The sequence below is a fragment of the Leuciscus leuciscus genome (assembly GCF_965113295.1).
Source record: "Leuciscus leuciscus genome assembly, chromosome: 14".
Lineage (NCBI taxonomy): Eukaryota > Metazoa > Chordata > Actinopteri > Cypriniformes > Leuciscidae > Leuciscus > Leuciscus leuciscus.
The window spans coordinates 22,498,619-22,525,465 of NC_138738.1; the positions used below are offsets into that span (position 1 = coordinate 22,498,619).

Consider the following 26,847-nt stretch of genomic DNA (forward strand, 5'->3'; position numbering starts at 1 on the left):
TTTTGTTTTTGTGTGAGTGTTTCCTGAACAATGGAGTCTTCAGGCAGGTTGGTTTTCTTGATAAAGCCATAATGACGTTACAGATACACTCACTCTGTCAATAACTAATTTGTTCTGGAATGTTCATATAGGCATTTAGTCTTAACACACCATTAAAAGAGTCATTTATAGTAAAGAATAAAGCTGTGATCACTCCTTAATATTTTTAACTGTCAATTGACACATTTTTCGCTTAATAACCTAGTTGCATGAATGAGCTTTCCAGAAGTTGGATTTGAATTGCACCACACATTTGACTGACATGACATGCTTGATGTGATATTTCTCACTTACCAGTTTTAAATTGGTACAATGGCTTGGAAGCATTTCCTGGTCTGCAGGTAAGACCCGCTGTGTGAATTATATTGCAAAGAATCCAATTTTACTGCATGTTTTTGTATTTCACCCATGGGTTTTAGTCTCATGTAATGGATTCCTCACAAGAAGAATGTGACGTCTGTTTTATCATTTAGGGAAAGCAGGAAAATTTGGCTGAAGATATTTACCAGTTAAGTGTTTGTCAGACAGTCACAATTTAAATTTATCTCTTTTAGGGTAGCCAACCATACTCCTGGAGATCTACCGTCTTGCAGAGTCAAACAAACACACTTGACCCACATGTTTTTAACCATGGTGTTTTGGCTTACTTGAAAATTCCAGGTGTGATGGAGCAATGCTGGAACTGAACTGCAGGAATGTAGCTCTCCAGGAGCGGGGGTGGCTACCCCTGCTTTAAATTTACTTGATTTTTACATCATTGGTTTTTGTCTTTACTTCCTAATTTGGTATAACTTGGAATGCCAAGAAGTATTGTTATGATTGTTGCTCCTGATTTAAAGTAGAAAGGTAGGGTTTTTTATGGACTGATGTTGTGAAATAAACAACTGTATTCTAAAGTTTGTAAAGTTTGAGTGTGTTTCATTGCTTTGATTTTAATATACAATACAGTACCAGTCAAAATGGTTTTAAGGTTATTTTCCACACATGAAAACAACTTTGCCCACTCTTGTCATGCTATTTGGTGCTAACTGAGGTGTTTTTCCAACAGTTTTGAGTAAGCTTCGTTATATAGTGGAGATGTTTTGGCCACAGTATTAAAACCATCTTTTGGCAAAATTTATCTTACTGTACACATGTAATATGCTTCCTATAAAAATGTTTAGTTTTTTTAAAGGTTTGTTCAATGAAATTAAGTAACTTTTCCACCAATTAGTTACGGTTGGTTACAATATAATAAATGTAAGTTCCTGTGTCATACTAATCAGAAACTAACATGCACAATTGCTGGTTAGTATCATGACACTTTAAGAATTTAAGTTGACTCAACAAAAGATTTGTTTAAATGAACTTCTTTCTTTCATACAGTATTGACCTAAACTGATTGTGCTAATTTGTGTGGAAACGTTTCGTTTACATTTCATTTAGCAGATGTTTTTTTATCCAAAGCGACTTACAAATAAGCAGAACAATAGAAGCAATTACACCAACAATAGGGCAACAATGTGTAAGTGCTGTGACTAATCACAGTTGGTCTAGCACAGTACATGGCAAGTTTATATATATATATATATAAAATGAGATATACAGAATAGAATGCAAGGGTTAGTATTAATGGGTCAAGTGTTGACGATGCGTCTTAAGCCGTTTATTGAAAATCAATAAAGCTCGGGTTGAGTTTGGCAGTTCATTCCACTAGCATGGAACAGTCAAGGTAAAGGTCTGTGAAAGTGATTTTGTGCATCACAAAGCGGTGTTCACTTGCAGAACGCAGGCTAGAGGGCACTTTGCTGTGAGTTTAGGTATGGGGTGCCGAGCCAGTGGTTGTTCATTTGTTCCTTGAATTTGATGCAAGCGGCAATTGGCAACCAGTGCTAATTGATGAATAGAGTTGTGACGCGTGCTCTATTCGGCTTGTTAAAGACCACTCTTGCTTCAGCATTCTGCATCAGTTGCAGAGGTTTGACTACATGCCGGAAGGCTTGCCAAGAGAGCGTTACGATAGTCAAGTCTGGATAGAACAAGAGCTTGGACAAGGAGTTGTGTAGCTTGCTTCGATAGGAAGGGCCTGATGTACATGGCAAATCTGCAGGATCGCGTTTCAAGACTGAATTAAATTCATTGAACAAACGATTTTATGGGGTGGAGAATCATGGATTATGAAATGTAGAATGAAAAAATAAGGCAATGCTGGTGTCGGTACTGACATAGTTGTGAGTGAATCAACTAAACTCACACCATAAGTATCATATCACTAAGTTAACCACGAAATTCAAAAACATTAACTCTAAAACTCTTCTAAATTTCTGTCGTAACGGAACATTAAACACTAATGGGTATTTCCCTTACTGATAAATTTAAAAAACTTAGGCCTAGGTTTTACAGACGGAGCTTAAATTTAGCCAGGATTAGGCCTTAATATATTTAAGTTGCTTTTATAGGCATGCCTTAAAAAAATACATTACTGGTGTTCATCTTGAGATAAAACAATTGCACTGACATTTTAAGATATAAATAATCTCTGATGAACATGAGTGCAGTGTTTTGACTCCACCTTGAAGGGGTTTTGGGTTAAAGATCAAGAGGATAAGGAAACCAGCATTAGATGGTTTGTGAGAAAATAGATAATGCCCAGTTACAGTAAGTCAACTAAAATGGATTAGATAAACTTTAGTTTTAAATAGGTGGATTGAACACGTTAATTAATTTGTGACAAAATGTTCAAAAGTGTGTTGCTTTAGCTCATTTTAATTAAACTGAACAACAGTCAAACACCTTTTTTTCTTCTTTTCTGAGTGAAAACTGTAAATATTCAAACTTATATCACAGATGATTGCCAGACCATGAGAAATTTTGTCTGCAGAAATCCACCATGTTCAGCCCTGAGACGTAACGGTTAAAGCATTTTAATGAACATAACACAAAACATTTCTGAGAACACACATATTCTATAAAAACAAGAAACCACATTTGAAAACATTCTCACAGAAGTTTCGTTTACCTCTTACACTTACAAAAAGCCTCAAAAGCCTAACCCTTACAAAGGTGAAGTTGAAAACATTTTGTTATAAATATTTCACTAGTAAGCATATTCTCCAAACAGAGATGCTTGGGAATCAGTCATGTTTGTTTGTTTTTTTTTTGTTTTTTTTTGTCACCTGATGGAGTTTGGGTTCTTTGACCTATGTAGCATTTGATTGGAGCAAAGTCCAACTGTCTCTGTTCCTAGTTGTCTATTGTTTTGTTTTCCTTCTTTTCTTGGCCCGAATAACAATACATTTTGTCTAAATGATATACAGCATTTTGCTGACTTTGAAAAGGATAGGTCTAAATATTCATTCTGTGGCTCCAGCAGAATGTTTCTACATAAGATGACAATCTTTTTTAGACTACTTTCTTTCCTGCCCTCTCAGATGTGTAATGTGTACATGTGTCCAGATGCAGATTGATAACTTGAATCCAGAGTTCCTGTTCCTGTTTTCACGACCAAATCTGTTTCTGTTTAGTCCCGTGTCTGTGTTCTCTGTTCTCTGTACTCCCTTTTTAGAGGCAGTATAACTGATGGTTCTGTGATGTGAATAAGCTCTGAAAAAAGTTATTGGCATTGAAAAAGTAAAAGATCAGTTTTATTCAAACAACTTCAGATTCATTTGGTTGTTGTATCCAGGGAAAAGAGCTGAGTCTGCATATCTCTTCTATCTTTTTAGATTGCAATGAAACAGTCAATTTAATTTGTGTAATTTTGATTTACCACTCATAATCGTCTGAGATTGATTTGTACTTTCATATTTATGGTTCCATGTGTAAATATTATCAAACATATTACTCTTTTGAGTTATTTAACAGAGTGAAGATGACTGTATGCAAAAATCGTTGTGAAACCGTAGATTAACTGAAGTTGACAAACCAACTTATGCTGGTTTCCTTTTCCTCTTGTTCTTTAAAGGCCCCCAAACCCCACACCCCATTCAAGGTGGAGTCAAAACACTCTCCTCATGTTCATCTGAGATTATTTCTTTGTTACACTCAGACAGTTTTGACTTTCTTACCACGGTCACTGGTCTCTCAATTAATTTCCTCTTTCATAATGTTAGGTTTGAAGTATGCTCATGTTGTTCTCTTGTTTCTTATCACCCCCTCTGTAAATGGTAAGTTAAATTCCATACTGGTTCTAACCTTTTTGTTATAGTGTTTTTTTGTGAAGATAATTTGAAGACTGACTAATACACTGTTACATAAAATGGTCAGGAGTGAAGCTAATGTTTATTTAAAGTTTAACAAAAGTATACTCGTAAGACTTGTTAGATTTTATTTTAGCAGTCTAAAGCAGTTCTATTAGTGTGTGTAACTTTCATTAATTTTTCAATACATGTGATTCATCTATACAAATGTTTCTAACTTGTAGCCATTTCACCTCAGCACATGGAGGTATTGTTTATATCCACAGAGTAAGAAATTCATCCATTGACATTTCCTGCGAATCATCCAATAAGGAAGGAAAACCATTCGCCTTTTCACTGGAACGCAGGTTGCTGCAGTCCAGACGAGTACTGTATCTTTCTGAAGGATTATTATCAACCATCAATAAATCTGAGGACAAGGATCGCATCACAGTACGTGATGAGTTGAAAAACCACACAGTTCATCTGACAATCTCAAACCTGCAGGGTCAGGACACAGACGTGTACCACTGTGAATTCTACTATGGCAGTCTTCCACATGATAAGAATATCCCTGGCAAGATGGATTTCTTCATCTATGTTGGAGACTTCTGTAGGTGACCTTTATTTATATTACTTTCAAATATGTGTTTACATAAAACAGTCTAGATCCAGCTCTATGGTGATGTCCCGCTCAAACAGTGGATAGCCAAAATAGGTTAATCTTGCATTTAATGCCATCATCTTAACAAACAGAAATCATACAGATGCGCTTCATTTTCAACAGTAAATAGTTAACTCAGTGCATTATTTTCATGCAGTGTGGTGTGTTGTTTTTGGATACAAATGTAGGATAATCAATTAATAAACCTCAACAGGAACAGATTGATTACTGTTATTTTACAGTGCATTAGCTTGTAGTATTCGAATCTTTCAGTCAACATGCTAGTCATGTTAAACTGGAATGAAAGATTTTCAAATCCATCAAATCTACAATTAGATCTACATTAGATTACTTGCAATTTACTACCCCTGTTTATGCATCAACGTAGGCTACTGTGATTGAAACTTGACAATCTGATGCAGTCAAGCAGTGAAAGTCTCAAATTACTCATAAGGAAGCAGAAACCACAAAAGCATTTGTTCTTTTTTGTGTACTGTTCTTTTTTTATTTGCAGATGATTGTTACAGAACCTAAGACTGAAAATTTTAATAAAATAAACTTGGGCCGAAACCTACCTAGTGCATTTACTGAAAAAGAGATACATTTTGTGCACAATTCGTTTGGCTCCTACTTATATGTGTGCGATACAAATGGCTACAATAAATCCATAATAGTTAAGTATGAACTAAAGTTTAGTAATAGCCATAATAAATACTATAAAATAACCCACTTTACATGTGTTCAACCTATTTCTTATTGACTGATTTATAGGGCAGATAAGGGCAGATATCTGCCTGTGAAAAAAAAAAAAAAAAAATATATATATATATATATATATATATTATGTATATTCATTGATGGCTCACAAAATCAGCAGCATATCTTAAAATAAAATGAAAAAAAAAAAACATGAGAGCTGTGGAAATACAATGCATTATATACAGTAGTATTGCAGCATATTCCTTTATTGTGATTGTGTTTGTTGTGACTGTGTTGCAGCTCATGAGCCATTGCCATCGTGTGATTGTTTAAGCTACCTGTCATTGCTGTATGTGATCTCTGGAGCTGCATGTCTGCTGGGGGTTCTGGTTTTCACTCTCGCTGCAGCTTACTGTGTAAGTATTTAGTTTCAAGTTTGTTTTTAAATTCAATGGATGGGGAGAGTGGGGTAAGCTGCGCCACCCTGTTTAGGTTGTTCTTTAGGAAAAAAGACATGAAATAGAAATACTCCTAATTATGGTCAAGATGTCTGCTATTCACTGAAAATAGAAGAAAGTGCATTTAATAATAGGTCCATAGACCTTTTTTTCATCCTCCTCAAAAAAGTGGGCCCTATATTAGGGACCCCATCATTGGGGAATATACCAATGATTATAATAAAGTAATAATAAAATTATAATATGAGAAAGAGCACATTTGAAAGTTTCATTGCAACTATTTTACAATATAATGTTTAATTGTTATATTGGTAAAAAAAAAAAAAAAATCCTGACACTGTTGACAGCGATTTGCAGCAAATTTGTGGTTTAAAGGTGGTGTCTTTCTAACCATATATGGTTTACCCCCCACCATATATTGTTTCAGTTAAACCCTCCCTTATACCGATTTCCTCTCACATAGTGTAAAAGGCCCAACCGTAGAAAGCCTCAGCCTGTAGTTCCTGTTTACGAGGAGATGACTGGGGTGCGGCCGGCCAAAAGAAAAGCCACAAGCTGTCAGGCTGATATTGCAAAACTGGAAGAAGAAAACAGCTCTGTGGCCACTTTGTTCAGCAAGGAAAACCTCTATGTAAACTGATTCAACAAAATGTAGTGAATAAGAAGTCACTCTACTTCAGTGTTGACGTTCATGATGATGCTGAATCATCAGCATTAAAAGGTGTTTGATAGCATAAAATTGGTCTTTTCATCTCTACCTCTTTGTTAAAGGTACTTTTAAGACATGTCATTTTTTTGCTACAAAAACAAAATCTCAGCTTGTATCCTTTTTATACAAAAATGTTTTTTAAGTATAAAGTAAAGTATAAAATGTATATATTATATGATAAAAGACAGATAAAAGTATTTTGTATATCTTAAGTACACACTTGCAATATCTTTATTTGCCGTTTTTGTCCCTTGTGTGGAACTGAATAAGAACAGAATGGTAGTTTCCCCACTGTCTCCATGTAAACATGTTGCAATATCACAAAATAATGTTGCAGGACCTGTTTATTGAAAGGTTGGAAAATGATGGAAACTGACAAGGGAAAAAAATGCCGTTGATAAAGACTTTCACATCATTTTTCAGGCATGTAACACATTAAAGCATGCAAATAAAGTTTAGATGAAGTGTTTCCACAGTTTCACAGACAGGCTTCCGGTCTTGTCTGCCACTTGGTTGGTTTTGGTTCAAAAACAGTGGACCACAGATCGCTAACAGTCTATCTGACAGTTTGAGATAAAAGTGAGAGCAAAGTGTGGCATTTGTTTGCTTTAAATATGAATGCTATATGTTTTATTCACATGGCAACAAATAAATATTATCTCTCATGTACATATTTACAATTTGCTTGTATCATGAAAAACTTTATAGTTTTCTGTCTCAAATAGAGTCTCAAGTCATGGGAATGTACATTTGACAATAAATAGAAATATAACAGCTATGTTGCGTCATGCATTCTTTCTTAAAAACGAAATATTCCTGTTTCTATTGATTCTTCTGCAAATGGGAGATAGCTAGGGCAGACAGGAAGTGAGGGATGTACGTTTTAGGGTCTGCTCATCGAGATCTGAGGAGGGCTCTGTACATGGCAAAGCCTAGAACAGCACAAACAGTGGCTCCAACACTCGCTCGGAGCCAAAATGTAGAGCTCTTCAGGTCAGAATGGGTAATATGCCTAAAAAAGAGCAAACAGAAATGAAGAGAAAAAGGTTCAATTAATGTTTAGTAGCTTGCATTTAGAACTGTACTAATTATACAGTTACGTGGCTGCAACTTAAGATAATTGCAAATAAAACATTTAGGAACATTCTGTGGGGAAAACAGACACAAGTTTAATGAACGATGCCCAAAAAGTGACAAACCAAAGAATTCAAATAAATAGATATAATATACAAACAGTGTTATTGAAAGAAAAGGAGGAAAAGCTTGACACTAAAATGTTACAAAACTCAGTCAAAGATGACGATGACAATTTCATAGTCAAGAAATGGCAATGACAGATGGAGAACACAAAGAAACTTTAAGAAGAGGAAATAGAGAGGAAAAGGGTGATAGCAGAATCACTGTGTTGCAACTTAAAACTTGTGTGAAAATGAGAAACTAAATTGCTGTCACAAGTTGCAAGTCAGATGAGGATGACAAAGATATTGAATTTAAGAAGCATGTAGAATGTGCAGGAAAGTGCTCAATTCACTCAAGCAACCCAAAATCCACAAGTTATATTTATACCCTTATGTTATATAAGGGTATATCCCTACTACTTGCATATTGCATGGTTTGTTTTTTAATACAAGTCATTATAATCATTAGGTCTAATTACACACACACACACACACACACACACACACACAAAAAAACAAAAAAAAACGTAATATTAACATTACAGTTTTTTTCGATTGCTAAACGACAGTGAGCACAACTGGAGCTACATGTGCAAAACTCTAACTACAGTCTGCACTACCAACAGTCACCTGAGCTAAACAGTTCAAATCACCTGCAAAACTCTTTCCAAGCAACACAACTCTTAACACATGGCTCAAAACAGGCTCAGTGCAGCCAACACTATGCACAACCCTCACTGAGATAACACACACTGTCACTCAGAACACACTGAGAGGAAAAACACTAGCATCAAACACCAATTCAGAAAATACTAACTTTTCATCTTTACAGTTTGAACAATTTCAGTGACTTCATACAAAGTAATATTTTCTTCAAAGAAAATAGTGACATTCTTTCACGTGATTTATTTACATTTTTAGAACATAACTCTTTAAGGTAAATGAAAATGAGCAGTTTGCTTCAATAGTCTGTAGTAATTTACGGAATTACAGTAATGAGAGAAAAAAAGGTAGAAACTAAAAGTACATACTGTAATTCGAACAAATAATTGAGGGGCTAATCCTGTCTCTCTCTAGCATCAGGCCACAGGTTTTCATCAACATCACATCTAATGTTCTCTCTTGCCATGCACCTGTGGAAGAACCTTCTGGAGTGCCTTATCCATCCCTGGCAGTCCTCTGGACTCGTGTCCTCACATCCGGCACGCATCCGCCCTCTCCCTGCCACCCTTCTCCCTCCACGAACCCGTCTTCCTTGTTCCATTTCCAAAATTAGTCTTTCTGAGCTCTACCTATATATATATATATATATATATATATATACATACACACACCTATATGCGCGTGTGTTCACTAACAAGTCTAAAACAAGACCCCTGCTTAGCCTTTCAGCTGAAATTGCAATCAGCAGTGTTTGAAAGGCACAAGGCTGAAATCTATTCTGTTTTGAATGTGTGGTTCACAGTTTTGACAGCAGTGTGTTAGCATTTGAACAAAGTGCTGTAAATCCACAGTGTTGTGCAGGTTGTGGTTAAAGTATGGGATAAGTGTGTAGAGTTTTGAAAACTGTGTTCAAGCAATGAAAAACGAACTAGAGTTTGGTCCACATGAACTGCTGCTGTGCAGACTGTAGTTAGAGTTTTGCACATGTGACTCCAGTTGTGCCCACTGTCGTTTAGCAATCGAAAAAAACTGTAATACAGCTAATCCTCAAAATAACATGTGTTTGTATGCAGGCATTAATGTTTGTATAAAGCATAAGGAGGTGGGCTTCCCCAGCGTGAGAGTCCCCAGATTCTTGGTTCCAACAAAGGATTTTTTCTCATCTACTTAAATATCTTAGGGAGTTTTTTCCTTGTCATTTTGCTTGTTCATTGGGGGAATTTGTGAGACACTATACTTTGTAAATCTCCTTTGGAACAATACTTTCTGAAAACTGCTACACAAATAAGCAGGACTGAATTGAAAAAAGTATCCAAAAATGCTTTGTAACCCATCCAAAAATCTACAGCCCAACTCTGAAAAGAGGTGACAGTCCACAGAAGATCATAACTTCAGCAGCTCTGTTGCCTAGAGGGCCTCTCCACAATGCATGTTCATATAATCTATATTGTATTATGACTATATAGTATATTCAAAAATGTATTAGCACATTATGCCAGGCCAAAACAAAAAGCTGAATGAAAGAAAATTAATGGGAATCGGCATGACAGTAATGAAGAAAAAAAGTGAATGAATAAAGATAAATGCAGAAGAGATACGTAAAAAACAAAGAGGAAAAGCAATGAAGCAAGATAAAAGCATCCTGAGAACCTGCTAAAGACGACAGTGTAGAGTTTGGTCCGAACCGTCTGCACAAGCTCAGAGTTGAGGAAGTTCTGACACAGACAGAAAGTGCACCTGTTACAGGTACACATGCAGCGCAGACGCGCATGGCTGCCAACACACAGAAAGATACAAGCACATGACAGAAATGAGGCATTTCTAAGAAACAAGATATAGTGTACTTCTGAGTTAACAGATAAAGGGAAAAAGGGAAACAATTAAAAGCACATTTGAGTGTTCCTCAAGTTTTTTTTAAACTACTAACAAGTGTAACATTTTCTGTTGTTTTCTCTTTTGTTGTCTTCACATGCTTGGGACTTCACAAACTGACTCACTTCTGAGTAAACCACCTGACCATGTACTCTTTTTATTGTTATCTGCATTTGGAAAAAATACCCTGAGAGATAAACAAGAGCAGTAAATTAACTCTTTCCCCGCCAGCATTTTTGAAAAAAGTTGCCAGCCAGCGCCAGCATTTTTGATCATTTTCACAAAAGTTTAATGGCCCCCAAAATATCTTGTTGTATGAATATCTGATCATGCAATATCTCAAAAGAAAGAACAGACTATCTGCTTTAAAAAAAAATATTTTTTTAAATTATTTACAGCTTTTAATGCATTCTTTTTTTATCAACACTTAAATGTGGGTAAGTTACAGTTAACAGCAACATTTTGAGCAAAAAGCTGAGAAAATCGGGTTTTTGTCAAAGGCTACATCTAGATTGGATTCAGAACGATGATCAAAACATAGATCAGGTCCATCAACACCCCCAAATGCTTGCACAGTCCTATAGCTCTTCCTGGGTCGACATTTCATTTGGTAACATTTGATTTATATGCTGTTTAATGTTGATGATCGCATTATTTTACATATGCATCCGCTTACATATGATATTGCTTGTTTCTGCTTCTTTTTCACATGTATTTTGATCGGGAGATTCAGTACTCTTTCAGAAGATGTCTAATAGCGGCCCTCACCATATAACAGTAAAACACGGAAAGCCGGAAAATTCCATCAATGGCGGGGAAAGAGTTAACAGAGATAACGGAGAGAATTCAAAAATTTTAATTTATAGTAATAAGTCACTTGTCTTAAAACACCCTAAAAGGAATTAACAAGCAGAGGCAAACTCTACTGTGCTTCAAATGTGTTAAAATACCCAAAAAATATTATAATTGTGGACAATGTAAACACACTTACGGGTACACGGCCATGGTGGTGAGTTTGATGAAGATGTCTTTGCTGGGAGCCGTAGCTGTGTTACAGGTATAGGACTGAGGCGGAGGCATCTTGTGCTTGCGGCAGAATTCCAGTGGAGTCATGCAGTATTGCTGCTTTGTTTCTGGCAGGTCTGACTTTGCGGCAATCAGCATACATGGAGTCTTACTGTCCATGAAGTGTTGCTGGGAAATGAGGTAAAACGTGCATTTAGAACACATACTGTATATCCGAATACATGCAGAATATAGGATGTTTAAATTAGTCATAAAGGAACATTTTTTTTTGCTCTCTCTATTAAACAGACAGCATAGTATTGGCTATGCTTTTTCTTTAGATAGCAAAAGAATTGACAAAGTATAAAACAACAATACTGTGAACAACACTGTGTCAGTATAGCAAACCTTGAAGATTCGTGAGCAGAACTCAAAAGAGCAGGGGTTGCTGACATCATAGATCAGACACACAACATCACATGAAAGTTCTGTCTCAGACAGGAAATCAAAATCTGGAAAGACTTCGTGGAGCTGAAGGAAAAACATAGGAACTTAGAACAAAGTTTCAAAGATTCAGTTTACTTTTCGAAAAAAAATGATAAATAGTACAAATAATGATAAATGGTGGTCAATTCTCTAAACTCTTTAAATGGATTAAATGCATGATGCAAGTTCAAATGGTTTAAGGAACTGTAATAGACCGAATTAGTCTTCCGTCAAAACCCAGAAAGCCTTATTCGCCTGTGGTTTCCTCAAGATTTTCATCTGTATTGTACAAAGCACTATGTAAATAAAGTCAGGTCACCTTTATTTATTTAGCACTTTATACAATACAGCAGCTTTATTAAAGCAGCTTTACAGTGATAAAGGGAAAATGATGCATTTCGGCAAAACCCAGAAAGCCTTATTCGCCTGTGGTTTCCTCAAGATTTTCATCTGGGGTTTTATACTGGGTTTTTTCAATTTATGAGAAAAAGAAGGTCTGTGGTAAATATAACTTGATGATACTTGGACATTTTGTTCTACAGCATTAGACACACACCCATAGCGAAAATGTGAATTTTGAAGTACCTAGATAAGAGCGTTTGGGGTGTGAGTGTGTGCAGTTTACATGGTAGAGCATGTAATTCAAGAATCAAGATTCAAGAATCATCAAGTTATGTTTATCACAGACCTTATGTTACTCACAAATTGAAAAAAAACATTTTAAACCCCATTGGAAAATCTCGATGGAACCAGTAGCAAATTAGTCTTCCGGGTTTTGAACTCATCCCTGCACCACTCTCTTTACTTTTTGAAAAGAGTGTTCAGAAACTAGTTCCACAAACTGAAAAAAAACCTCTAATGTGTAAGATTCTGTAAGGAAAAACTATTTACCAACAAGTACTTCTCCTGTCCGTACACGTGTGCAGTGCTGATTGCATAATATGATTTATGCTCTTCTCTTATTGTCCTCTGATGCTGTGAGGAACAGACAGTAAATAAACAGCAATCATGACAATGTCACATCTGAAACTACACAATGTCACATTTTTTAATGAATAAATTGCAAATAATACCCTACCACAGATAAGCATGCAAAATATTTCAAAATCATGTTGCTGTTGTTCCTCTCATTTCTAGACAGAGTAGTTCTGATGAAATCTAACTGTGCAACAGCTGAGCTATGAACAAATTACTTCATGTTCGTACTATGAACAAACAACATAATCCCTAATGCATTGGATTTAGCACATTTTAACAAACTTAACTTTGTTGTAAAGTGTTACCCAAACTGCTTATTTAATTCCACAATAATATATTTAGCACAAAAAAAAATAAAAAAAATAATAATCCAGACAGGATACTTATTTGAAGGTAAGCTGTCTATATAGATATTCAATTAAAAATGTTTTTCTTGTAACTGACCACAAGGTTTCTGCCGAGGAAGCCCTGCAGGAAACCAGTTTTGCCACTTCCAGTTAGTCCAAACACATGACAGCGAAATACATTCCGTTGCGTCTGTTTCTTCTGAAGGTCGAGATTCTTATCACGGGTCACTAGCATGAGCAAAAACATTCAGTCAACACCACAGCTGTCATACTCATTTTGTATGAATTTTAAAATAAAATACATAATGTCATGATGAATTTTACACAGTCATTGAACTGAACTGAATCAAGACTGAACTGACTTTAGCTGTATTTTTTAGAACTGTTTTATAGCAGAATTGAAATCTGTTTGCATCAATTACCTTTTTTTTTTACTGTTTATCACTGTAAAGCTGCTTTAAAACAATATGTATTGTACAAAGCACTATGTAAATAAAGTCAGGTCACCTTTATTTATTTAGCGCTTTATACAATACAGATTGTTTTAAAGCAGCTTTACAGTGATAAAGGGAAAATGATGCATTTCGGCTGATGTTCAGCTGAAGTCAGTTCAATGTTGATTCAGTTCCCTTGTAAAGATCATTAATTATGACAGTTTTTCTCAATAGCTTTGGCACATTTTTCGAAACAGTCTTAACATTCTCTAAACTGTAAGCTCAATTGTCACAAGTGTTTGCTGGAACATTAGAACTCAATTGCATGTCTGCAAAACATAGTAACTCACCTAAAACATTTAATTCATGTTTCAAAACCAAGTTATTGTGTTAGTAAATTGGCCAAGGGCACCCAAATAAAAAGTGTTTTTGTCATCGTGTGAGCCACACTGGTCAAAATGTATAGATGCTTTTTCACCATGGAAGTAATTTTTTAATATACAAATTTCATGTTTTTTTCATGTTTTTTTGTTGACTAACTGCTTTCTATACTGTACAAGAATGTCAGTTTTTCTGTGTAAATACAGATTCAGAGAGTAGGTAAAAATTGACTGGGAAAAGTCAACACTGTAGTACACAAAAAGAAAATGAACATTTCTGTTTTTACAGTACATTTATTTTTGCCGCAATGTGTTACGTCAACTGAAAATTCTCAGTTGCTTGTTCATTTTTACACACTCTATTATCTCTTTCTCTAACATACAGTATCTTCTTAATTACATATCTTCCTATTGCTCTTCCATGACAATCATTTTTAGTTTACATGTAACATTTCTAGAAGAAAAAAAAAAGTACTGTAAAAATACAAACTTGATTGGTTGGTTAAATATTCCATGTCTTAAATATTTATGGAATATAACATGTCTGACAGATTTTGATCAATGAATGGATCATTTTGCATGTGATGGCTCACGCGTTGAAAGAACGTTAGGAGTTGTGTAGAATCAACTCATCAGTTTTGATCAACAAGCCATGCGCATTAAGTCATTGTGCAAACTGTAGACAATTGTACTTACTCTTTTGCACACATGTGCCAAAGCACATGCAATTTGCTTAAATCAATAAGAAATTCAAATCTGATGTGAACAAGAAACTAATTGTTCAGAGATCTGAACCTATTTTTTTGAGAAAAAAAAAAAGTCTCATTTGAGATTTGTGCCAAAGTGATTGAAAAAAACTGTAAATTAGTTAATGTCATCTATAAAGCAGTTTTGCAGAAAACAGTGATATCAACAGGGTGTGGTTTAATTCCAGGCTACATCACAGATCAAGGATTTGTCTCATAATTTATGAAGTTTGCAACACTGATTCTGTTATTTTTCTCTATATTATTGTGACGCTGCTTTGAAACAGCTGTATTGTATAAAGCGTTATATAAATAAAGGTGATTTGACTTGAGTGGGGTCCGTGTACTTTTTGATCATTTCATTTCCTGTTTGTAAAACCAGCTAGTTTATTCGTTTTTCAGTTTAGTTTAAAATTTTGATTTTGGCTCTTTTTTATTTTTCATTTGTTGTTTACAAATCGGTTTATGGGTTCGATATTTCATTTGCACACGTGGGTGGCGCTGAAACGCCCCTTTCATCTGATTGGTCAAAACGCTCCGCCTTCAGTAAGCTACGAGCTTTTCTTTCTGTCAGGCAGAATAAGAGTCAGTACGAGTGCGGCACTGACAAATACACTTAAATAAAATAATGTCTGAAACCACCACTCACTGTTAACTACGCACAATATTTGAAGCAGAAATATGTTGCTGGTCACGTAATTCGTGCTGCTGCGACTTGCAAGCGACCCCATTAATGTGAGCCACAGTATATGACAGATTATTTTAACATGATGTATTTCACATTGATAAATACAGTGCAAATAGTTCCGTCTCTTTGGATAAAAGGAAAGTGGAAATAAAAATCAATAATAGGCTGAACTGTACCATGATAATATGTCCATAACATTAGATGTCCGTAGATTACCTGCCCATAACTGTTACATTAGAGTTAGGGGATCACACAGTTTGTACAGTATAAAAATCATTATGTCTAAAGTTCCCATAAAACATGAAAACCCAACAACCCAATGGGAATATATATCCTTGTTGTGCAAAACATCTGTTCATAATCTGTGACTACACAATTCCAATACGAATAGCATCGGGAGGCGTCTGGAATAATTCTGCAATGATCAATCCTCATTTTTAAGCCAGCTAATTTTACAGTAGGCTCATATTCAGAATGTCCGCACAAATGGGCTTTCTTTGTGAAATATAGCAGACCACCGTTTTAAATAATAGTTTAAAAAAGGTGGTCTGCTATTTTTCACAAAGGCAGCTCGCTCAGTCAGTCAGTCAGACAGAGAGACAGACAGACAGACAGACAGACAGACAGACAGATAGATAGATAGATAGATAGATAGATAGATAGATAGATAGATAGATAGATAGATAGATAGATAGATAGATAGATAGATAGATAGATAGATAGATAGATAGATAGATAGATAGATAGATAGATAGAGTTTAAATGTGTTAGGCCTATATCAATTTAGGAACATAACAAGCATTACAAACTACAATAGCCTAAACAGAACTGGAACCTTTGTAAGATATGCGCTCGTCTTCACAAAAACTACATGCAGGGTTTTTAAACATCCTGTGTGGAGAAAATATTGTTTATTCTGGGCAGTATGGCAAGCCATGGCAAAAAGCAGGATAACTTGTAGGCAACAGCCTACTTGAAAGGAAAACAAATTTGCAGAGTAAAAACAGAGTTTGTGTTGTTGAATCATATTTTTTTCTAGTAGACTACATCTTAAAATATAGAGCTCATGACAAATAAAAGTTCCAGATGGACAAACATTAAATGCAAATACCAGTTTGAATAACAATATCTTAAAATAAACTAGAGAGTGGATACACAGATATGGCCTATTTATGAATGAAATTCATGCATTTATTTGTCATTTAAACTAATGCAAACAGGGAGAGAATAGAAAACACTTATCATCCTGTCACCCCCTCTAGTGGACAGCATTAAGTAGTCTGGCCTTCATTGCTCAGAGAACGCAAGTCAATGAATTTTTTGGGAAAGCAAGTCTGACCAGTTAAAAAAAGATATAAGCGAGTCAGACCAGTCTGAAGGTCTGAGCTGAATTTGGTGAAACATTAAAGTTCTAGGCGGAGTCAATTTCTCATAATAATAATAAATAATAATAATAATGTTTAAATATATGCTGGCTTTCTCAAGCCAACATAATAAAGAAAACTCAGAGAAACATCGACCAATTCAGTATGTAATAAAATTGTATTAGTTTTATAATAAAACTAATAACATTTTAAAGGTATGCCGTGCTCTTCAACCGACATGATTTTAATTAATCCCAAACCTGGTAATTTTGTCACTATTAACGTACGTTCACTGATTCTAGCTTCTCTCTTTTCTGTCTCTTTCTTTTCATGTGAACTGAGTAGGCTACACATGCTTACATTCATAAATATAAACTTTATTTCTATTCAATTTTCGAAATTATTTAAAGCCTACATATGTCACACACGCCTACCTGCCTTTTGATGTAAATAAAAGACGAGAGTGGTAAATGTTACAGACATATTATCATGGTACAGTTCAGCCTATTACTGTTTTTTTTTTTTCACTTCCCTTTTATCCAAAGAGACGGAACTATTTGCACTGTATTTATCAATGTGAAATACATCATGTTAAAATAATCTGTCATACTGTATACTGTGGCTCACATTAATGGGGTCGCTTGCAAGTAGCAGCAGCACGAATTACGTGACCAGCAACATATTTCTGCTTCAAATATTGTGCGTAGTTAACAGTGAGTGGTGGTTTCAGACATTATTTTATTAAAGTGTATTTGTCAGTGCCGCACTCGTACTGACTCTTATTCTGCCTGACAGAAATGAAAGCTCGTAGCTTACTGAAGGCGGAGCGTTTTGACCAATCAGATGAAAGCGGTGTTTCAGTGCTGCCCACGTGTGCAAATGAAATATTGGACCCATAAACCAATTTGTAAACCACAAACGAAAAATAAAAAAGAGCCAAAATCAAATTTTTCGTTTTTTAAACTAAACTAAAAAACGAATAAACTAGTTGGTTTTCATTTCTCGTTTTCTCCAAACAGGAAATGAAATGGTCAAAAAGTACATGGACCGAGTGGACTCGATTTCTGCATCTGCAATTACCATAATAACAACAGGAGGGATCAGTTACTCATGAACAGGTCACCCAAAGATGAAAATGCTGTCATTTTCTCATCACTTTTAAAAACCCGCTCAATTAATGCATATTCGAAAATACAGACTTTTTGCTAAAAAATACCAAGAAGTAGTAATTATACAGTGGTGGCCAAAATTATTAGAACGGTAAGATTTTTTAATGTTTTAAAAGAAGTCTCTTCTGCTCACCAAGGCTTAATTTATTTGATCCAAAATATAGCAAAAACAGTAATATTGTGAAATATTTTTACAATTTAAAATAACTGTTTTCTATTTAAATATATTTTAAAATGCAATTTATTTCTGTGTTGGTAAAGCTGAATTTTCAGCATCATTAGTCCAGTCTTCAGTGTCACATGATCTTTCAGAAATCATTCTAATATGATGATTTGATACTCAAGAAACATTTATTATTATTAATACTGGAGTAATGACGCTAAAAATGTTGCTTTGATCACAGGAATAAATTGCATTTTAAAATATATTCAAATAGAAAACAGTTATTTTAAATTGTACAAATATTTCACAATATTACTGTTTTTGCTGTATTTTATTAAATGAAGCCTTGGTGAGCGGAAGAGACTACTTTTAAAGCATTAAGAAATCGTACCGTTCTAATAATTTTGGACACCACTGTATATGTATATAATTATATGTTATACAATATATAGCAAATATGTCTTTTAACTTACCTGTTATGGCAGATGCCTGAGACTCCTGCTCAGCAATAATAGAGTAACCAAGGTAGCCAAGATATTCTAGACATCGCTGGACATCCAGGTAAGTTGTTAACCTGCAAAAATGACATTGATAATTGATAAACTGATGAACCATCCAAACAGAAATGAACAAAAGGGTAGCATTTCAATGATCAATAGATTAATTCTACTGTTCAAAAACACATTCACAACATTAAGGACACAAAGACACATGGCATGGTTGATACACACGTCCACTGAGAGAGATAGCCTTGATATGTGATCCAGCCCTGGTCATTAGTGCAGACCGTACTGTTCACATCCAGTCCCCAGGGGATGTAGGGGAAAACACTGAACAGATCCATAAGCTCTTCAGGGGACAAAGCACAGTCTCTGTCCTAAAACAGAAACAAACAAGCTTCAGTAAAAACAAGATACAAATGATGATCCAGAAAACGGCAAATTAAGTCTAGCACTACATTTGTGACAGACATTTTTATCTAGACATTTCAAAAGGATCAAATAGGATCATCTTAATAAATATGTTAATATAATATTATGATAAACTTTTTTTTTCAGTCAATGTCTGAGGAAGTCAACCACTTGTACCTTATCATGTTTGTCAAAGACGCTCTGTAGAAACAGGTAAGCATTGTGATTGAGCTCTGTGGTGCAGTCCGGTGGTATTTTTAACCTGTAGGAACATAAACAGAGTCGGATGTTGATAACTGTAAGATTAGCAGATTAGCATAGTTGGATTAAATTGGGATTGCCGAAAAGTCTCTAATGTTCAAAGCAGATTAAGAAAGTTCCAGATTAAGAGAGTTCAAGCTTGATTTTAATTACTGTAAGAGAGCAGTTACATTATTTTTGTACCATTTATCTGTTTCTCAAAAAAGATATTCTGTGCACTCACATAATCACATGTAATAATTTAATAATTCATTTATAAAGTTTTTTGTACTGAACAGTGGACACAATTACAATATGTAACCAACAGAACAGCTAAGACCCAGTAAAAGGTCTCTTCAAACAAGCCAACTGAATAGAAATCAGAAATGAGGTGTAATAAGACGCTGCTGCTTCCACCCATGACAAGAGAATGTGACTTGCTGAAAGAGTGACTGATGGGAAGTGGTATTTCTTACGGGGGAAACAGGTAGTCCTGATGCAGCTCAAGATCGTCATCATATCCAAACCTCCGCAGTACCGTCCACGTGGTCTCATGCCTTCCTCTTTGGATGAAGAGAGTATGTAGGAAAAGGAAACCTGTGGAAAAAAACAATCTGGATATTCCTTTCTGGGGAGATTTAAGCAAACACAGGGCAGTTTGCAAATGTTAAGCTTCACAAATGCAGCCTTACCTTTGAGAGTGAGCCCATTGTCATCCACTCCATCCGTCAGGTTTTTACTTACAACATTTTTTACATCCTCTAGGGCTTGTGGGGCAAGTGGGGTGTTGAAACAGGTCCTCTAAAAATAAGAATCAGACAATGACATTGAATACACAACAACATAAAGGGGTAGTTCACCCCAAAAAATTAAAATTCTGTCATCATTTACTCACCCTCAAGTCATTACAAACCCATAAGAATTCAGTTAACCTTCGAAACAAAAATGAAGACATTTTTAATAAAGCCTGAGAGCTCTCTGTCTCTCCACTGAAAGTCCATTTCACCAAAACTTTGATGCTACAAAAAGTTAAAGGTTGTAAATGAAATCCATATGATAAACAGATTTAATTTTGGCTTGTATTATAAACATTGATCAGCATGCATACATGGAGCATATCAAATATCCATCTTTCATAGTTTTCACCTCCTTCATATTTTCATTTTGTGTTTCGAAGATGAACGAAAGTGTGTTTGAAATAACAAGAGAGTGAGTAATTTATGACAGATTTTTCAATTTAGGGTGAACTGACCCTTTAGTTTGATTATATGGTTATGGTTTGACTTAAAGCAAAATACAGAGTTAGATTGTCTTCTTTAAGGTTAGGACCAACAAATGGTTGTTTAAGTGTATAAATATGAAAACATGTTCATAGGGACATCAAGGACATCAATTAAATCAGGCATTGATGTTGGCGATGGGACCGGTGTTTCAATTCTTCTTAATGTTGTGAAAGTGGTTCAGGTCTTGGCTTTATGGAGGCCAGTTAAGCTCTTCCACACCTGAATAAACTATTTCATTATAGACCTCACTTTGTACACCAATGTTATGCAGGAGCAGAAAAGGGTTCTCCCTAAATTGTTGTAACAAACAGGAAGCAAACAATTCTCTAAAACATCATGATATAACCCTGTTAATTAGAAGGGGGTGACCACATATTGTGTCGTGCACCCTAAAAGGCCATACACAGCAGGAATCTCACCTGAAAAAAGGTGAGTTCATAATCATTGAGGACACCATTGTTGTCCAAATCTGACACCTTAAAGATTCGTGTCAATGCTCGAACACAGGCAGATCTCATCTGTGAACCAAAAAAAACAAAAACTTAAACTTCACATACATGAAGTACTGTGTGGTTCATGCAACTACATATTAAAATGTATTTATACACAAAGATGTGCAGACCTCTTTCTTCTCTGGACAATAGAGTGGCCCCGTAGGGTGAAGGACAGCCTTCTGTGCATAGTAAAACAACTCTGAAATATTCTTCAGATTCTTGGCTGAACACTAAAAAAAGAGATAGAAAAGATGCAAATTAAACATTAAAACCCTGGTTGTACAGATATGGCATAGATTAAGCCATGAGTAAGCTTTAAATTTAGTTAGATTTAGGACATTTAAAGGTATAGTTCACCCAAAAATGAAAATGTTGTCAATTAAAACCAGACAGTTGACGGTAGCCATTGATTTCAATAGTATTTTTTCAATAGTACTATGGAAGTCAATGGCTAACATCAACTGTCTGGTTACCAACTTTCTTTAAAATATCTTCTTTTCTGTTCAACAGAAGAAACTCATACAGGTTTGAAACCACATGAGGGTGAGTAAATGATGACAATTTTCATTTTTGGGTAAACTATCTCTTTAAGTAGCTTTTATAAACATGCCTTAGAAAAATACTTTATTGGTGTGCATCATGACAATGGCACTGACATATTTTAAGATATGCCAATGCAAGATGCTTTCAGTTACGACAGCTCAAACATCCATTTTAGTCTGGGACTAGGCTTAAGCCTTGTCTGTGAAACCAGGCATAAATGTTATACACAGTCAAAGAAAAGACAGGAATACAGGATTTTTTGTTTTATCTGAGCGATTTAAACTTCCAGATAATATTAAGCGATTTGCAAATCTGACAACTAGAGACTTTAGCTTGATTAACAAAATTGCAGTATAAATCCCTACAGTGAAGCATAAGGAATTCACCTAGGAACCAGACAAATAGCAACAGAGAATTTTCAAAAAGAGGTGAAATTGCCTGTGCCATGTTAAACCCACAAAGTTAAATAGTTCAAAAAAACATAAATGAATACAGTTCAAATCTTTAGATCTCACTTGACAGACCATAGACCATTTATGCACACCCCTTTTTTTTTATTTTATTTTTTTTTATCATCAATTACTTTCTTATACATCCCTGACTTTGCCTTGCAATTAACACTTTTTTTTTGATTGTCATGAATTAATTGATTTTACTGGAATCCACACAACATTCAGACTATAATCTGAATGCAAATGACCTGTTTGATAGTTAAAGAAGACATCAGGGTAATGCCAGGGACACACTTAACGACTAGCTGAAACATTCTAAGACTGAACTGAAAACACTTAAATACTGTTTCCAACAACTGGAGCAGATTTTAAACACAGACTGAACGCAAAGTTCTGTCTCTGACTTGGCGTGTTTGGGAATGATCAGTCGTAAGTATCAAATTACATTCATAATCGGCCTTACAGTCGTTAAGTGTGTCCCCGCTTTAGGAGACATTCAGCTGCTCAGCATACAAATAAATATGAGTATGCATGGCTCTACATACCTCCACACAAGTCTCTACCTCTGTGTATTTGTTCATGATAGGAAGGACAGTCTCCATACTGCTGTGTTCAACCAGATCAGATTTATTCCCCACAAGGATCAGAGGAACCCTTAAACACACACATACAAACAAACACACACACACAAAAAGGTAAACACAAACAGTTTCTGGCTATTTTTTGTATACCATAGACCAGGGGTGTTATTGTACACACTGCCAAGAATTTCAAGTCAGCATCAAATGAGAATTCTGACTTACTATCTGTTTTCTAAATGTATGTTATAGATTTTATTGTGAAAAATTCATCCATGTATGTGTTTCAATTATAAAAAATAAAACATTTTGAAATGTCATAACAGGATCTTCCTGTAACGACTTGTCTCTGGTGACATATACAGGACTATTTAAACCAGTGGTTCTCAAACTTTTTGGTTTTCTATGCTGGGCTTGTTCCGACGATGCAGTCAACGGTCTAGAAGAAAAAATATTCAGAGGAACGCATTTTCCACTGCAGTTTTTCTTTTCTTTTCTTTCTCCCACGCATTTTAGCTACTGCCCATTTGAATGTGCAATAACCAACAGTCACTCAAAGTTTGGCAAACTTTGGGCCTCAATCATAAAATACGGGCTTTTTATTTTTTTTACTTTTTTTTTATTAGTAAAACTGTTCTGACGTAAATTTTCAGTTTCATTCATTGTTTGTATTTTCAAAATGTAAGCTGGCACTAAATAAACTGACCACACATAAATTGTGTGTAAAGCATCAGAATGTTGTTCTTTTAGGCAAACTGATGACAGTGCATTCTGATAACACCATTTACCATAAAAATATATAATACAATTATTAGTTAACCAATTAGTTCAGTGTGAAAAATTATTTTCAATGATATACAAAAAAGATTAAAAACTGCCACGTAGTCCACTTTGCTTTTTATTATAGTTTACTATTAATCTGAGCACCAGTAGTGTTTACTGTAATGGCATTTATCTTGGTCTCTTTTGTATTTATGCAATATACTGGAGCCAAATGTGAGAAAGGAGTTCAGAAGATCATCCCATCAGAAGATAATACCAGCGGGTACCTACCTGCTATCTTTGTCTGTTCTCTCATTTATCAGGGGAATCCAGTGACTTGTCACCTGTGACAATGACATTATTTTCAAAATCTGAAAGCTATAGAAAGACCTGTTCACACCAAGGATGATAATTATAACGATAACTATAAAGATTTAATAATCATTTTAATTATGTCAGAATCCACACCACAACTATAACAATAACAGCAGAGAGGAACAATATTGTTATAGTCACTTTCAGGATGATTTTTACCAGCTGGTGAACGATAAAACATTGACAGCCAACCAGAATCCACTTTAAAGTGCTTGATCATTTAAAGTAGCATACAACATACCTGCAGCAAAACTAGTTATAATAAATAAGTTGGTGTGGATGGCCGCTAATATAGTTATATATCTTCATAGTTATTGTTCTTGATGTGAACAGGTCTTTACTTGTACCATATAAGAGCAAATAAAATATATAAATTGTTAATTGAATGTAAAATACGTAAATTGTAGTAATCAGACAGATTTGGAAATCATGGATAAAATTACTGATTATTCTAATGAACGATTAAGTTATTCTGACTTATAGAATGAAGACTAGAATGTATGATCAAGTTCTCTCACCTTCTCAATAGACTTCTTGTTGTTCACGGAGTAGACTATACATATAACATTGGCCTAAAAAGGGACACAAATATCATTTCTCTGAAAATATCAACGACAAAAAATCCAGCGTTGTGAATCCACATCTTACCTTTGATATCTCTTGATACAGTTGTTCATCTGTCTGTTCAGCTTCTGTACATATTTAAAAAAACAACAACATTGTTATCTCCTCTCCATTTAATAATAATAATTAAAATATTTACAAAAAATAAAAAAGTTATTTAATTTTAGATAAAAGAGCAAGGCTATTTACAGTAAGTTTAGATAGCAAAAGAAGAAAAAAAAAAGAGTTATTTTTGTGTAAATACTAATAGTGCATAGAGCAAATAGTAACAGAAACAGTGTAACATAGTATGTTATAAAACATTATGCATTAATAGCAACATCTTCTGTTTATATATTATATTTATAAAAGTAATAAATGGATGCTGCCTTTTTGAAAACTTATTTCCCTGAAGTCATCCCCTTACACAAACCCCTAATGTAGCCTTTGACACAAGATGGGCTACTGGCAGTATTTGCTGTGCTAGCTGCACAGTGTAAATAGACACTCCAAAAGAAAGTCAGTAATGTTGTGCTTTTGCTATCATAAAATCAATCAATACATCAGTATCGGCCATTGAACTATAGTACATAATTCAACGGCTGGTTTAATACCTGAGTAGTCCACTATATGAGTGGGGACTCTCTCTGGTGTGACATCTGCTGGTATAGTGATTTCCTCAGCTCTATAAGGAACCTATTATGACAAAAACATCCATACTGACACCAAACACTGTTGCAAATAATAAAGTCAGAACAATCATTTTTACAGAGACTGTAATGGTAATAATAATACATACCACAGCCGGGAACTCCTCACTGACCAATGACATGATCAGGGATGTCTTCCCCACTTTGGCTGTTTATACACACAGACAAATAAAAGAGCATTACCGGTTTCCTCATCTCCACAGATCAACCTGATCAACTCTGAAATCCTTAATGTAACCTAGACACGAGAATGCCTCATGCAATTTTAATTTATATTTAATGGGGACTGGGGACGTCCTTTCATAATGTTACAGGCTACCAGGTCTACATTAAAGCCAGATGAAACCCTCTTATGGTCATAAAACTCATAAATAAGTTAACAGAGATCATCATCAGATAGGCAAATACATTTGAGTTTGGCAAACTACGATATTTACCAACCTTTTGCATTCTATAAAAAAAACCTGTCACAGCTAAACCTATCCTTCCTTTTATTGTAAACAGGTCTTCATGGACCACAACAGATCTTAATGTTATAGGACTCAGAACCCTTAAAGGGATAGTTTACCCAAAAATGAAAATTCTGTCATAATTTACTCACCCTTATGTTGTTCCAAACCTGTATGATTGTGTTATGTTTCTGTTGAAGGTAGCCATTGACTTCCATTTGAAATACTAATGGAAGTCAATGGCTACCATCAATTGTCTGGTTACCATTATTCTTCAAAATAACAGAAGAAAGAAACTCTTACATGTCTGGAACAACATAAGGGTGAGTAAATGATGACAGAATTATCCCTTTAAGTTTAACTATCCCTTTAAGTTATTATTTTTACACATTGTATTTTGTAATGCTGCCTACCTAGATGTCATTCTGTAAACCTAGTGAGCTGCCTAGTGCCTACCAAGAAAACCTTCTGTAAACCCAGTGAGCTGGCTACCAAGACAGTAAAAGATAGTGGGCTGTCTGCAAAATCTACGTAGTGAGCAGTCTACCTAGTCCTAGACAGTATGGTAATGGATAACAGACTGAAACAGGCACGTAAAGATGCTCAAAAACGTTGACTAGATACTGTATGAAGTTCACAAACCCTCTCTCATCTTGTTTCATATTGTCATACATAAATCTAACCAAATGAGTCAATGTTCAATGTTACTGTTATGAAGCCATGCGCTGGTCATTACAAGAGCAGGTTATAACAGTCTGCAGTGACAGTACAGTAACCTTGTCATCAGACAAAACTGCGATTTCATGTTACAATGCAACAATTTCAAACATTTATATCACCTATAAGCTCAATAATTCAGTGGAAGAGTGTAAATGTTGATTTCATTTTAAGGTTCACTTATTTTAAGGTTACGGTCGTTTCGTAACAAACAAGGACACCATCCCATTAATAAGAGACTTACGTTCTCCAACCAGCAGAATCCTCACGTCTTTTCGCATATTTCCCACTTCTGAAGTCAAGTCGCATTTACCCGTTTATAATCGTCAGGATTTTACAGGCGTTAACAGCAATCCACGTCAAACTTCACAATAAATAAGCGTGGCATTATGTAAAAATCAAAACAAGTTTATTTTTTTAAATTATGAGGCGATACGACGTTTCTGAATGATATAAACATCAGTATTGGTATTTATGGAGTGGATTCACTCAGCGCGGCTGTTGACTGGTGTAGATGTAACGCGCACACAC

General features: G+C 35.1%; 2 protein-coding genes across 3 annotated transcripts; one reads left to right on the top strand and one right to left on the bottom strand.

The window, feature by feature from the left end:
* Positions 1–1,092: 1,092 nt before the first annotated feature.
* cd7al (cd7 antigen-like) lies at positions 1,093–7,504 on the top strand. The gene is made up of 4 exons (XM_082136996.1): positions 1,093–4,184; positions 4,456–4,809; positions 5,860–5,975; positions 6,481–7,504. The coding sequence occupies exons 1-4, from the start codon at positions 3,950–3,952 to the stop codon at positions 6,655–6,657; spliced, it is 882 nt and encodes a 293-aa protein (XP_081993122.1). The 5' UTR covers positions 1,093–3,949; the 3' UTR covers positions 6,658–7,504.
* Positions 7,053–26,847, bottom strand: rhot1b (ras homolog family member T1). Of its 2 annotated transcripts, XM_082136845.1 has the most exons (20): positions 26,561–26,847; positions 25,240–25,298; positions 25,055–25,136; positions 24,486–24,529; positions 24,356–24,409; positions 23,754–23,806; positions 22,668–22,776; positions 21,256–21,357; positions 21,053–21,151; positions 20,043–20,151; positions 19,827–19,947; positions 19,288–19,372; positions 18,931–19,076; positions 18,673–18,773; positions 13,353–13,483; positions 12,822–12,905; positions 11,853–11,975; positions 11,431–11,633; positions 10,218–10,340; positions 7,053–7,738 (listed from the first exon to the last, which is right to left on the bottom strand). In XM_082136845.1, exons 1-20 carry the CDS (start codon positions 26,595–26,597, stop codon positions 7,621–7,623), a joined length of 1,983 nt encoding a protein of 660 aa, XP_081992971.1. In that variant the 5' UTR covers positions 26,598–26,847; the 3' UTR covers positions 7,053–7,620. The 2 variants fall into 2 exon arrangements, with proteins under 2 accessions (XP_081992971.1, XP_081992972.1); XM_082136846.1 differs by lacking the exon at positions 10,218–10,340.

What these genes read in the sequence shown, in the direction of transcription:
- cd7al (XM_082136996.1), top strand. Translation starts at nt 3,950, where the DNA reads ATGCTGGTTTCCTTTTCCTCTTGTTCTTTAAAGGCCCCCAAACCCCAC. An exon ending in CATCTATGTTGGAGACTTCT is followed by an intron (nt 4,810 to 5,859) that starts GTAGGTGACCTT and finishes ACTGTGTTGCAG; the next exon opens with CTCATGAGCCATTGCCATCG. An exon ending in CTCTCGCTGCAGCTTACTGT is followed by an intron (nt 5,976 to 6,480) that starts GTAAGTATTTAG and finishes CCTCTCACATAG; the next exon opens with TGTAAAAGGCCCAACCGTAG.
- rhot1b (XM_082136845.1), bottom strand. Translation starts at nt 26,597, where the DNA reads ATGCGAAAAGACGTGAGGATTCTGCTGGTTGGAGAAC. An exon ending in AGGTAGAGACTTGTGTGGAG is followed by an intron (nt 21,358 to 22,667) that starts GTATGTAGAGCC and finishes CTCTTTTTTTAG; the next exon opens with TGTTCAGCCAAGAATCTGAA. An exon ending in TCAGGCATCTGCCATAACAG is followed by an intron (nt 13,484 to 18,672) that starts GTAAGTTAAAAG and finishes TGCTCATGCTAG; the next exon opens with TGACCCGTGATAAGAATCTC.